The sequence below is a fragment of the Panthera onca genome, chromosome F2 (assembly GCF_046562875.1).
Source record: "Panthera onca isolate mPanOnc1 chromosome F2, mPanOnc1 haplotype 2, whole genome shotgun sequence".
NCBI lineage: Eukaryota > Metazoa > Chordata > Mammalia > Carnivora > Felidae > Panthera > Panthera onca.
Genome location: NC_138356.1, coordinates 13080671 through 13094814, shown reverse-complemented (window position 1 = coordinate 13094814; position 14144 = coordinate 13080671). Strand labels below are relative to the sequence as shown.

Genomic DNA, 14144 nt, shown 5'->3' with positions numbered 1-14144 from the left:
CTCAGTCTTATACCCTCTAGGTCCAACCGTGTTGTCACAAATGACAAGATCTCATTCTTTCTCATTCTTTTTTATGGCTGAGTAATGTTCCATTGTGTATATATACCACATCTTCTTTATCCATTCTTCTATCGATGGATACCTGGGCTGCTTTCATAGTTTGACTATTGTAAATAATGCTGCAATCAACATAGGAGTGCATATATCTTTTTGAATTAGTGTTTTTGTTTTCTTTGGGTTAAATACCCAGTAGTACCCAGTAGTGAAATCACTGGATTGTGTGCTAAAGAACAAATTGATATTTTAATGATATGTATATGCAATAATTTGTAATTACAGGATTTGGGGGTTTTTTTCTTGGCACTGTGCCATGCAGAGTTTATACTGGAAGCAGAAATATCAACTATACTTGTTTTTTGTCACTATCTCTGTTGTGTGTGTGTATAAAGAAAAAGAGACAGAATCTATACAGTATTAATATTAATCTCAATTTTATTTTCTCAGAAACTTTATAAAGCCACTTGTCATATCATGGGGCTTTGTTGATTGCCATTAGATAATATAAGCCACGTGTTCATTCTCCATCTACATGTAAACTACAATAGGGACAGGACCTTTTGTGATTTGCCTTCTGTCCCCCTTTTTCCAGTCTCATTCCCTTTTGCCGTTCCTGGTCCATTATTCTTTTCCACTCACTTTCTCCTATGCCTTGAGTGCCTCCTCCCCCACCATCCGCCGTCTTCCCTTTGCCTGGTGAACTCCTGAGCACCTTTGAGACCTTGCTTTTGCCACACCAATCTTAGAGCGAGCAAGCTACTCCTCCTCTTTACCCCCCTGCATGCCTCGTGTCTATCACCATGTCGATTATCACTGTCTGCTTGTGAATCTGTCTTCCTCCCTTGACTGAGACTTCCCTTGAGAAAAGAGTGTATCTCATTTATGCTTATGTGTCCAAAGCCCAGAAGAACTCTGTATATTCTAAAATATCTGGCAAATGAATACATTTGTTAATTACCTGAGAGGATGACTGTGGGTCTGAAGAGATAGAAATGCCATCTGTGTGGTTGCAATCATTATAATAGTCCCCTCATATAACAGTCCCCTTATGCTGGCAGAAACATGAGTGGCCTCAACTCAGTTCAGTTCCAGCAACATTTATTGTACTCTTGCTCAGTAACAGGTGCTTGGAAGGTGAAGAAGAAACAGAGTCTGTGCTTTCAGAAATCTGGTTAGGAGGACAGCCTGGCACTCACTCACCCATTCAGTTAGCACAGCTTTCTTGATGACCTGCCATGTGCCGGGCACCGTTGTAAGCCCCAGGGATCAGCAGTGAGTGCAGCAGACAAAATCCCTGTATAGCTGAGGCCTTAGCGGGAAAAATAACAGAATAATAAGTCAAATGGTGATGAGCACTGTAAAGAAAAGAATCAGCGTAATAAAAGTCAAGAGAGTGACTAGTAAATGGGAGGTTGGTTCTGTTTTATAGGGGGTGGTTGGGGGTTGGCTTCACCAAGATGGTGACCTCTGAGCACAGATTTCATCAAGGTGAAGAGTGAGCCATTTCCATGTTTGGGAGAAGACTCTTTGAGGCAAAGAAGTGCTGTACATGCAAAGGTCCTGAGGCAGGGGTGCCTTTGGCTTGCTGTGCAGCAGCAAGGAGTCCAAGGTGCCTTAGGTTGGCTGGTGGGAGGGGCTTAGGAGAGGAAGCCAGAGAGGTAGAGAGGCCCAGCTCAAGGGAGGCCCAGGAGACCATCCCTAGAACTTAGTCTTTTACTCTGAGTGGCATGGAACCCATCTGGGTTCTGAACAGGAAAAGAATGAGGTCTGACATAGGATTTAGTGAGCTCCTTCAGGGCCCCTGTGGAGAACAGGCTGTAGGAGAGCAGGCTGGTGGTGCAGAAGGTCAGCAGTTAGGAGTCTTGTGTGAGAACACAGGGGAGAGGTGACAAGGCGTAGAGCAGGGTGGCAGTGGTGAAGGAAGTGGCAGGGGCATGATTCTGAATATATGGGGAAGCTGGTGCTGACTGGATTTGTGCGTGGAGGAGGTGCAGGACCAGACAGGAACCGAAAATTTATAAAGTATCAGCAGTATGCACTGTGGACTCTTGAAGGGCAGGGCGTCCCGTCTCCCTTACTCACTTGGTCCTGGGTACAGAGCCCAGGCTGGCTGCTACTCCCTTTCCCCACTCAGGCTGAAGGATGAAGAGAAGCTACGGGATATTCAGGACATTCGTCTTATGCTCCCTCAACTCAAACCGTTGGCTTTCGCTTTTGTTCCATGAATTAGTTTGTCTGGGCAGCTTCAAAGGGGAATGTTGTTGTTTTGCTTTCTCCCTGCTAATATTTAACTTGGAGGCATGTTGCATAATTTATCTTTAATCATAATAAATGCATATGATAGTAGGGATTCGATGTATATTAAATATTTACTTAGGTTTTATCACAGACTATTGGATTTGCTTGTCACTTCATCCTCAGTCCTTAAAACGGTCTGGGCATTCAAGAAATTTGTGTTAAATAAATGGATTGTGAAATTTAGATTGTAAAAATCTAAATTGTCTCTTATTTAAGGCAATGTGTAAAGCACGTACATAAAGAAAGGTATAATAACCACTGAGAGTTGACTTTAAATACAGCAAATTTAAAGCAGTTTTTCCCTGATCCCTAAAAAAAATATTCAGGTCATATCAGTTGACACATACTTTGCTGATTTGCATTGTTCAATTGATGCTTTAATGGTCATTGCCTTTTCACTGTAGTCTTCCTTCCTTTAAAAAAATTTTTTTAATGTTTATTTTTGAGAGAGAGACAGAGTGCAAGAGGGAGAGGGGCAGAGAGAGAGAGAGGGAGACACAGAATCTGAAGCACACAGAACTGTCAGCGCAGAGCCTGATGCGGGGCTCAAACCCATGAACTGTGAGATCATGACCGGAACCAAAGTTGGACTTTTAATCAACTGAGCCACCCAGGCGCCCAGATTTCTTCATTCATGAAGAACTGATGGATAGATGTGCAAACTTTTTGAGTTGACAAGAAATGGGGGTGTTGAAGCCTAATATCGCAATGAGACAAAACGCTGTAGTGTTTTAAGCTGTAACATCATAATGTGGACCCAAGCACAGCAAAAAGCTAATTAAAATTTCCTTTGACAGCCATTTGTAGAATGTGTATCAGTCACAACAGCTTTCCATTTTCTTTGAGTTTAGGTTCTGAATGTGACGCCTAACGATGGCTTTGCTAAAGTGCATTATGGCTTTATCCTGAAGGCGCAGAACAAAATTGCTGAGAGCATTCCCTACTTAAAGGTAACTATCCCTGCCTTTCCTCTTTTTTTCATCTTCTGATTCCTTTGAGTCATTTGGATTCCCTTGATTATGCATTGTCGACTAATTGGCATGCACCGCGGAGTACTTTCATCTTCAGAATGTGCACCCTCTGGCCATGACATTCGTGGGCAGTGATTGAGAGTGTTGGATGTAGAAATGTCAACCATACGAGCAGAGATTATTTGGAAAAGACGTTATGAAGAAGTTCCTAACACTGTAGTTACTAGTTTTTATTGAAATGGGAAAGGTAGATCAAAATTACTAATGTAATACTTTGGAATATGGGCAATGCATTAAATGTTCCTGTTATAATATAATTATACATTCAGTCTAGGTTGAACAAGGGCTCATGGCAACCTACATAAAGTATGGTAACAAATGGCACCTGAATAGGTCAAACCCTAAAAAACCTGATAGCTCAAATACTCAGATTAAAATATGCTGTCATTTTTTTTTTCCTTGTATATCTAATTGAATCCTTGCAGATACACCAGAATCACATTTGGTCTAGCTAAGGGCTATTCAGTAGAACTTTCTGTCACAGTGGGAACGTTCTTTGTTTGTATGTTCCAGTATGGTAGCCATTAGCCGTATGTGGCTATTGGGCAACTGAAATGTGGCTGATGTGACTGAGGAACTGAATTTTTAACTTTCATTTTCATTTAAATAGTAACATGTAGCTAGCAGCTACCATATTAGACAGGTAGCTGGTGGAATACCTATGAACTTTTTTTTTTTTTTTAAGTAACAGTATATATCACACTTCCATGATCTCTCTTTTTCACATGACTTAAATCAGAGCTCTCAAATAGCAAACCACTGATTGCAAATAACTTGCATATTTTATTTGGCCAGCACAGTTCTATTAAAAACAATTTTAAATTGCTTGCTTTAGTTAAGAATCTGAGCGTTTTATATAATCATGCATTTCTGATTTCTCTTGAAAGATCACATCTGGCCCACATCCCAGCATTGGAGAAGAGCAGTGTTGTCCCCTTGAGGTGGCCCGCACCCCCCAGTCTGCCTTGGCCGTCACCAGGCCTCTGCAAACCTTTACATTCTCTGCCAGGACCCTCTGGGCATGTGGGTTTCTCTGATTGAAAGTGTTCCCCTTACATTTCCTTTGACATAATAAGGGGCTATTAGTACCCTCCTTGCTTCAGAGATGGGGAAACAGAGCACGGGGTCTGTTAGTTAACCTGTCAGTCAAGAGCCCCGATCACAGCTCTCCTCCTCTCCTGAGTGATTCTTCTGTTCCTCGCTGCTACCTTCCAACATTATGCAAATAAAATTTCTTCCTAGTAAAGATAATGGGTTTCTCATGAAGAGACCTGAAAATGCAGATTTTTAGAAAAAAATTCTTGATATTTAAATATTTTTTTACTTCTGTCCTTCTTATGCTTTTCTAAATTTACTCTCTTATTTTAATGTTTTTTCTCTCACTCTCTTTTTTTTGCTATTGTTATTGTTGTGTATACACATCTCAATTCAGTCCTTATGCGGGAGACAGGGCAGAAATCAGCTAAATGTTTTAGCATAGGATTTGTTTAATAACAGCTACATTTTCGAAGATTCCAGCTGGCTTTAATCCTAACTGTAAGTTTTGTAAAAGATTTCATTAAAAGGTGAGGATGCATTTGTTTTGAGTAGAATGAAACACTATTTGCATTTAGGTCTCTATCACTTCAAACATTTTATGAGCAACTAAACATTTTGGTTTAGGAATAAGAAGCCTCCAGATGACATATGGTCAGATTTGGAGAGCAAAATAAATGGGATAGATACCCAGTCAAGAAATTCTTTGGGATATTGAAATATGATAGTTTCCACAGAGATGATTCATATATTAATTTTATGGGCTAGGAGATTGTTAATTTATGGCAAATCTATTGTTAAATTAAGCTTTATGACCTCTTTTTGGGTTTGCACTGTAAATGTTGACCAGTAACCTAATTGCCAAACTTTAATATTGAGATGAACTTTTCTGCTCCTTAGGTTTTTATATGGTATATAAAGATTAAGTAAATCAATGAACAAAAGCTGGTATTTAATTTTTTCATTAAATGCTAACACTGTCCTTTTTATAGGAAGGAATAGAATCTGGGGACCCCGGCACTGACGATGGCAGGTTTTACTTCCACCTGGGGGATGCCATGCAGAGGGTTGGGGACAAAGAGGTAATGAGTTTGTGAAGTTTTTGTTCTCTTAACAGAGGGTAGACTAGGTGGGGTGGGGAGGGTAATTCTAGGAGAAATTAACAACTGAAAAAATATTTTGAGCGTAGACTTTTGAAGGTGGTGATTGAAACAATTTAGCTATTTTTTTAAGTTTATTTATCTTTGAGAGAGAGAGAGAGAGAGAGAGAGCGCGAGCCTGAGCATGAGTGTGGGCGGGGCAGAGAGAGAGGAGACAGAACCTGAAGCAGGCTCCACACTGTCAGTGCAGAGCTCTCCTCAGGGCTTGAACCCACAAACTGCCAGATTGTGACCTGAGCCAAAGTCAAGAGTCGGATGCTTAACTGACTGAGCCACCCAGGCACGCCAAAACTATTTAGCTATTTAAACTTTTCTTAAAAAGCAACCCAACAACTCCTACAAGCCTAGAAAGAATTTTGGGGATTTTTGACTCTTATAGTTTCTTTTAAGAAACTAGCTGAGTAATCATGAGACCAGCCTCTCATTTAGTACGTGTATATGTGTGTATGTGTGTGTGTGTGTGCACATGTGTGTGTCTGTGTGCATAAAGCATAAGCATTGTCCTGAAAAAATATTTTTAAAATTATGAAACGAAGAGATGTCTGAAATTGCTTAAATATCTTTTAACAATATATCTAGATTTGTTTTTATTTTATTTGGGGTATTTAAAAAGTAGTTATTTTTAGAATGAAGTCTTTATTCAACTGATCCCTAAGCACACTGAACTCAGTGGTTAATTATGTAAATTACCTTCTGGTATTTAATGCCAAGTTTGAGATGAATACCTATAGCTAGAGTAATGACAGGTACTGATACACAAAATGTACTAGCTAAACCAAATTACGTGTTTTCTTTGTGATTACTGCTTTTTTCTGAGTACCGTGTCAGCTTCTTTAAACATAACTTGAGATTATTAATCATGACATCATATACTGAAGTTACCAAATTGTCAACAATCACCATGATTTACAGGCTGTTGGTGGAGAGTGAAGCCTACCTTTTCCGTCTTACATCATCACAAGGCTCTAGAGTGGGCTCTCCTTACAGTCAGAGGCAAAAGGGCGAAGCGAGACACTGAATCGTTGTAACCATTGCATTCCACATACGTAGTAAAATGCAGTAGGCTTAAAGGATAAAAATAAAAGATAACAGAGCGTCAGGTTTCTAAAATTAATAAGAACGTGGAGGTATCTTGACACTTGAGGGTTCATAAGAGCAGGGGGTTTTGTGATGGGGTAATTGCCAGCTAGAGACATGAACTGATTTGCGGTAAGAGAGATTTGGATGATTGTCAGTTTGCTTTATACATTTCTATGCATCTGTCCCTTTCTCCTCTAACCTACCAGTCAGTCAACTGGAATAAAATGAGACATTAGACGTGAAGAAAGGAAAATAACTCACTGATCAGTTCTCGTTTTTGTGTTCCTTGTTTTAGATATAAATCCCTGGTACCTCTTTTGAATGAGAAGGATAAAAAAGATTTTGCTATAATATCTAACACTGGATAAATGTTCATGTCTGATTGCTATAAATGTAATTGTCACTAATTAATTTATCTTTGAACTTCTTAGGGTCCAGGGCAAAGACAGATAAAAGAAGTCTGTGATTTTTTTTCTCACATCTTAGATGAAAACAGCCCTTACTTCAAGGGCAAAGAATTCACTACTAAACATTTGTCGAGGGCTTGGGATTTGAACCTATGGGACTGTTCTATCAGCTTAATTACCATCAAGATGGCAAAGAACACCACAGTTCTTGAATTTAAAAAATTCACTGGGATTCATCCTTACAGGAGAACAAAAATAAGCCTATAGGAAACCCGCGTTAGTGTATTCTCGATATCAGGTATTGTGAATTGACTGTCATGCCCTGAGTTTACAAATTGGGAAGCAACCATCCTTCATGTTCCGATGCATGGGGCTCTGCTCAGGCACCAAAAGAGGACCAAACTCACAGCTTCTGTGCTGCAGAGGCTGACAATAAAATTGTTTTTGAAGAAGGTTTTTCTAACAGGGTTGTTTCTGACTCACAAACTATGAGATCATGACCTGAGCCAAAATCACGGGTCGGACACTTAACCAGCTGAGCCACCCAGGCGCCCCTAAACCATGATCGTCTTAGAGCAGTTCACCTGCAGCTGTTCTCAGTATTTCCATTAATGCACAAATCCACATTTTAGCTGGTCTCCTACTCAAAGTCAGGATTTCTGTGTCTGCTGCCTGTGTGGTGGCACCACGCAAGGTCACAGAGACAGCTCACTTGTCTTCTTCTAAACTGTTTTTCTTCCTGGGCTCCATCTCTCATTTGATGATATTGCCAACTTCTCTCCTGCGCAGTCGGGGCCACGTTTGGGGAAGTTCACTTCCCCAGCCTCTGGCACCCATCTCACCTTCCCGCTTGCTCGGTCAGTGTTGTCAGCCTCGGAGAGGGCTGGACAAGCCTGGCTGTTGTTCATTGCTTTTGTCTTACTTTCTTCCAGGACATCGTGTGCTCAAAAACCGTACGGTGCAAAATTACAAATAAAGTCATATGTCCAAGTGATGGCATTCGTAGTCCTTCACGGTCCAGCCGCAGCCAGCCGTCCTCACCACAAGTGTGGCTCATGTGCCCCACTGTGCACAGAGCTCCAGGGGCACAGGCTCCAGCTGGGGTCACACCTGACAGGCCTGTGCCCCAGACGGGGCCTGGGCTTTTCAGAGTGGGGATCTTTTGATATACTGTTTCTGTGTTGTGGGAGTGTGTGTGTGTGTGTGTGTGTGTGTGTGTGTGTGTAAACCATACCTGGCAAGAATTTGAAGTATAGGAGACATTAATATAAAACACATGTAAGAAGGTATCCACAGGTGATCTTTCTGTTTATTTTCATATCCTTGATTAGAGGTATAAAAGGGAAAGAGTAAAGAGAGAATTTTCAGAGGATTCTAACTTGATCATTGATTTTCTAGCAATTTGTATTGTAAGAAAGCAGCCTGACTGAATTCATTGGGTCCTCTACATAATTGAAGATTATTTTACCTTCATTGAAGATGATTTTTTAAAATTCCTGACGCATCACTGTCACAGTTTTGTTTCTTGAAAAGTTAAGTAGCAGAGGGGTACAAAAAAAGGGTCCAGTAGGACTGGCTTTGAGTGTGAGAAGAGACCTTGGCGATAGCGGTAACCTGACACTGTGGGTGAAACGACTTGCCCAGGCATCCGGCAGGGTGAATGTTAGGTCTGGGACTACGTTGTGACTTTTAACTCCTGAACTAGAGCTATGAGCTTTGCTGTTTTGGTTTCTCTAGAAGATTTTTTTTTTCTCCCTTCTGACATTGTGCCTGGCCCATAAAATGAATTACTGCCTGATTCAAAAATAAGCATTTCAAAAAAAAAATCAACTGTGGTAATTCATATTGTTGTTCACTTTTAACACTGAACGGTGTAGGAAATGAGATCCTAAATTTAAATTGGACAGAAATAACTAAAATAGTCAAATTGATTTCAAAAGTAAAACGCAAAGTTCAAAATTCCATTCAAAATTCAAAAACAAAATTCACGCAATGACTAGCCACTTTAAGTTTCGGGCTTTTAAAGAAACTACTTTATGGCTACAACTTAACATGTATTTCAAGGAAGACATGTAAGAATGATGAGTATATATATTCTTAACTTGAGGTATTATGGAGAGAGATAAATAAGAATATCACTTCTGATAGTTTTTTTTTTCTTTTTTAATGATAGGAATATAGAAGGAGAATGGATGAAGTTGCTAGAGCCTTGGGTTATACTTCAAAATACTTACTGATTTCTTAAAAATTTCTTTTAATTCCTTTTTGTATTTTAGAGAGAGAGAGCATACGTGCAAGTGGGGGATGGGCAGAGAGAGAGAGAGAGAGACAGTCTTAAGCAGGTTCTACCCTCAGTGCAGAGCCTGATACAGGGCTCAGTCCCACAACCCTGGGATCACCACCTGAGCCACCCGGGTGCCCCAACATATTTAGCCTTTTTAAATACTAGCTTCAACATTTGTAAAATGGAGATATTTGAGGTTATTAAAGAGATCAAATGCAATTACACATGTAAAAGTGAGCAATAACCTGAAAAGTGTTACTGAACATATGACGTGGTACTGTTACCACGCTTGATTTTTCTAGTGAAGGAAATTTTGACCTAAGAATTTTAAGACCTTTAAAAGGTACTAGTCTTTACATTAAAGTATATCTGGAGTTGGAGTGCCTGGATGGCCCATTTGGTTGAGCGTCCGACTCTTGATCTCGTCTTAGGTCATGATCTCAGTTCAAGCCCCACGTCGGGCTCCACGTTGACAGCGTGGAGCCTGCTTGGGACTCTCTCCCCCTTTCTCTGCCCCTCCCATGCACTCTCTCTCTCTCTTGCTCTCCAAAATGAATTAAAAACAATAAAGCTTAAAAATATTTTTTTAATTAAGTCTATCTGGAGTTTTATGAAGATACTCTTTTTGCATAGCTTCTTCACCCACCTGATATTAAATGCCTCTGTTTAAGCGATCAGAATTTGTATTCGAACGCCCTCTTCCAAAGCAACCGTTATGCAGACTTGCAGTCATGAAGGCAGTACTAGTAAGTACAGCCCTCGGGGGGCCTTCCACCCCGAAGACAGTGGGGACTGCGCGGTGCAGCAGTCCCGTGGGGAGGGCCCCTGGGGAGCATATGGTGAGGGCGTCACTCGAAGGAGACCTATGGAGCAGCACACCCTGCAGCCAGCTGTCCCTGAAAAGGCTAGTCTTCTTGGAGGCAAGTTGCCTCATGTTACGACTAGATGAAAGCCACAAGTGTTATTCCTCATGGCGGCAGAAAACCCAAAAAAGGAACAAAACTTCCCCCTTAAAAAAAGTCCACTGTAGGCTACCGCCGTATTTATGGCCAGCTCAGAATGATATTTCCCTTCTGTCTGCTTAATTTAATGGAGGATTTGTGCTCCGCCACCTCGGGGCCGGCTTCTGGAATGGGGACTTGGAAAGAAAGTGCATGGGAAAAGACGTAACATTTCTTTTTAGCAATCCGATTCAGTAAATGCAGACGTCTTTGAAGAAATTAAAATCCTAGCCTTAGCCCTTTCCTTTTAAGGGAAACTTAGAACTTGAGAAATGAAAGCCAAAAGATACAATCCGCTATGGTTTCTTATGTTATTTATCCGCTTGACAAATATGTCCTAGACTCTGTGCTGGACACTCCAAGGAAGAGCACAGTTATCGCAGCATGAACCCTGCGTTGCAAGAGCATAAAGCCTCAGAGTGAAACTAAAATGCATACATGCATTTGTCATCGTGGGTCATGAGCAGAAACCCAATCAAATGATCGTATTCTGGCCAGTGTTAACAGATTTGGGCACCTGACTAGCAGCTGTTTATTTACATGTTACAAAAATGACACTTCAGGGGCGCCTGGGTGGCTCAGTCGGTTAAGCGTCCGACTTCAGCTCAGGTCTCGATCTCGCGGTCCGTGAGTTCGAGCCCCGCGTCGGGCTCTAGGCTGATGGCTCAGAGCCCGGAGCCTGTTTCAGATTCTGTGTCTCCCTCTCTCTGATCCTCCCCTGTTCATGCTCTGTCTCTCTCTGTCTCCAAAATAAAAAACGATAAAAAAATTTTTTAAAAAATGACACTGTAGTTTTAAATTAATAAAAATGCTTCGTTTGTAGTTCAGTCTCTTTGTCCTTTCAGGCCTATAAGTGGTACGAGCTTGGGCACAAGAGGGGACATTTTGCATCTGTGTGGCAGCGCTCCCTCTACAACGTGCATGGACTGAAAGCCCAGCCATGGTGGACCCCAAAAGAAACGGGCTACACAGAATTGGTGAAGGTGAGTGCTTCACGTGAGTGCCCACGAATCGTTGTCTGTTTTCTACTCAGAATCAGAGAATGCCTACCATGTAGAGGAATGTCAGGGAGGAGATTGATTTTATATCCAGTGACATTTGCAAAAAGACTGGTGAAAGACGGGCGCTTGGGTGGCTCAGGTGGTTAAGCGTCCGACTCGTGGTCTCGGCTCAGGTCATGATCTCGCAGTTTGTAGGTTCGAGGCCCTCATCAGGCTGTATGCTGACCGTATGGAGCCTGCTTGGGATTCTGTCTCCCTCTGTCTCTGCCCCTCCTCTGCTCGCTCTCTAGCTCACTGTCTCGAAATAAATAAAAATAAACTTGAAAAAAAAAAGATTGGAAAAGAATCTTTTCTCCCGTTACCCAAAAAAGGTCAGTTTAGACGGGGAAGAAAGGAATTTTTCTTGAAGAACAGTTCTCAAACATTTTGACTTTAGGAACCCTTGACACTCTTAAAACTTACGGAGCACCCCAAGGAGCCTGTATATGGGGGGTTGTGTCTGTCAGTCTAACTATTCGAGATTAACACTAAAAAGAAATGTACTATTTATGAATTCTTTAAAGATTAAAACATTTCATTACATGCTAATATAAATAACTTAAAAAGTAACTTTGTCTTCAAAACAAAAATATGCAGTACGTGGAATTGTTTTATATTTTTATACATCTCTGATGTCTGGCTTAATACAAAACAGGATTCTCACATCTACTTCACATATATGTCATCTAGAGTGGTATTATTATCATATGTCAGGTAGCATCTGGAAAATTCCATTGTACACCGTGAAAGATTTGGGTATGAAAAGGGCAAATAACATCCTTGTATTGTTAAGGAAATGGTTTTGATCTTACAGACCCCCTTGAAGGGCAAGGAATACCCTAGGTATCCCTGGGCTATATTTGGGGAACCACTACTTCTGAGTCTATTAAAAAAAAAAGGCAATATTTTTAGAAAATGTTGTGGCAGATTTGTAGGATAGAGAATCGCTAAGTGATTCTAACAATTTAATGCCAAAGAGAGAGAGAGAGGGAGAGAGAGAGAAATTGGAAGCTTTTGTTTTGGTAGATTAAATCCAAACAGTAAGAATGTCTATGATTTTGGTAGAGGCTGGTCAGAAGTTTACTGTTGCTTTGGTAAGCTCTTTCTTCTTCTTACCTGTATTAATAAAATGGGAGGTAAATTAACTCATAGTTTTAATAATGTTGTTTTCTACTCAAAATGTAGAAGATGTCATCTGCCTTATAGGTTCGATGGGCTTCCGTCCAGCTTGAGAATCTAACTGCCATATAGACGTTGTTCAGACATAACATTCTGCTGCTCAGTCAGCTGATTTTACTCCTCCGATACGTGTTTTCCAACACCACCAAGCAATTCTCCAGTTCTCAGGGGACACTGGCTGAGTGTCCTACAAATGTAACTCAGTTCTGACACTGTCTGCCTGGAGAGAGCATCAAGTCACAGGTTAAGGGCTCAGTCTCCCAAGACTGCCCCCATTTCAGACACCAGTTGCAAGTTCAGGCAGCCACCTGTGCTTTGATTTGGCCATGAATTGGAGTTTCCCACAACTCCCTCCTTGGGTTGGATTGCTTTGCCAGAGTGGCTCACAGAACTCAGAAATGGTTGCTTGGGTTTATCCATTTATTGTGAAGGGGATGTTATAAAGGATACAGATGAACAGCCAGATAAAGAGGTACCTAGGATAAGGTCCAGAAGGTTCTGAGTGCAGGAACTTGTGTCCCCATGGAACTGGGATGTTGCTGTCTCTTGGTGTGTGGACACTTTCATCAACACAGAAGCTCAGCAAATCTTGTTCAAGTTTTTATAGAGCTTAATTGACAATACCTGTTACCCTGTCCTGGGGGCTGGTGGGTGAGGCTACAAGTTCTAACCCTTCAACCATTTGGTCTTTTTGGTGACCATCCTGAGGTTATCAAGGGGCCCCATTCTAAGTCACCTCATTAACATAAACTCAGTTTTGCTCAAAAAGGCTTTATTTAAATGACAAGACACTCCTGTAATTCAGGAAGTCCTAAGGGTTTTAAGGAGCTGAGTGCCAGGAATCTGAGACAAAGATCAGTGCCAGGAACCTGATACCACAGGTCACCCCCTGTTTTGTTTTGTTTTGTTTTGTTTTGTTTTGTTTTGTTTTGTTTTGTTTTTATGCATCCTGTATAACAAAGGATCATAACAGTTAATAGATACTGGCACATTACTAGAGTTCCATTCAGTCACTAATAATTAGTCTAGTTCATCATCATATCATTTGAAAATATCTCCCAGGGCAAGGCCGCTCAAGTTGGCAGGCCTCCATTAGATCTCATCAGGTTCCAAAAGTATGAGTTGCCCTAGAAATATATGGCTTCACCTTTTCAGGCATCTGGTGTAATTGAGCTAAGAGACAATATCATCTCTTGCCCTGAGCCTCTTTTGAGGCATTAATACAATATTGGCTTTCCCTCCATTCCCTCCATTCCAGAACCTATGTGTTCGTTCCCTTACCCCCAGCTACTTTTCCTCCTTCTCTTCATTTATACTCAGAATATGTCCACTTTTGGAAAGCACATTAGGTTGGACCATTGTGCTGGCCTAGACTGCAGGCAGTGATGCTAGTCTGGCAGACAGCTGCCCCTCCCACTCAGATAGGGGAAAGCAAGTAGGTGAGAACTAGAGGGCTGTTCTTACCACCAGCCAGTGTAGCTACTCCCGGGAGAGGTGAGAGGAAAAGCAAGAGTAACAAAATATTGATCACTTTGGACTCTGAGTCATAGATATATGGAAGTTTATACCGTT

The 14144-nt window shown here is 41.2% G+C and overlaps 1 protein-coding gene across 7 annotated transcripts in view; it reads left to right on the top strand.

Moving 5' to 3' along the window:
• ASPH (aspartate beta-hydroxylase) overlaps positions 1–14144 on the top strand; it is a 222074-nt gene that overhangs the window by 168489 nt on the left and 39441 nt on the right. For all 7 annotated transcript variants that reach the window (XM_060610597.2, XM_060610603.2, XM_060610599.2 and 4 more), the window contains 3 exons: positions 3207–3305; positions 5414–5503; positions 11199–11336. In XM_060610597.2, the coding sequence (XP_060466580.1) occupies positions 3207–3305; positions 5414–5503; positions 11199–11336 (327 nt within the window). The remainder of the gene's footprint in view (positions 1–3206; positions 3306–5413; positions 5504–11198; positions 11337–14144) is intronic.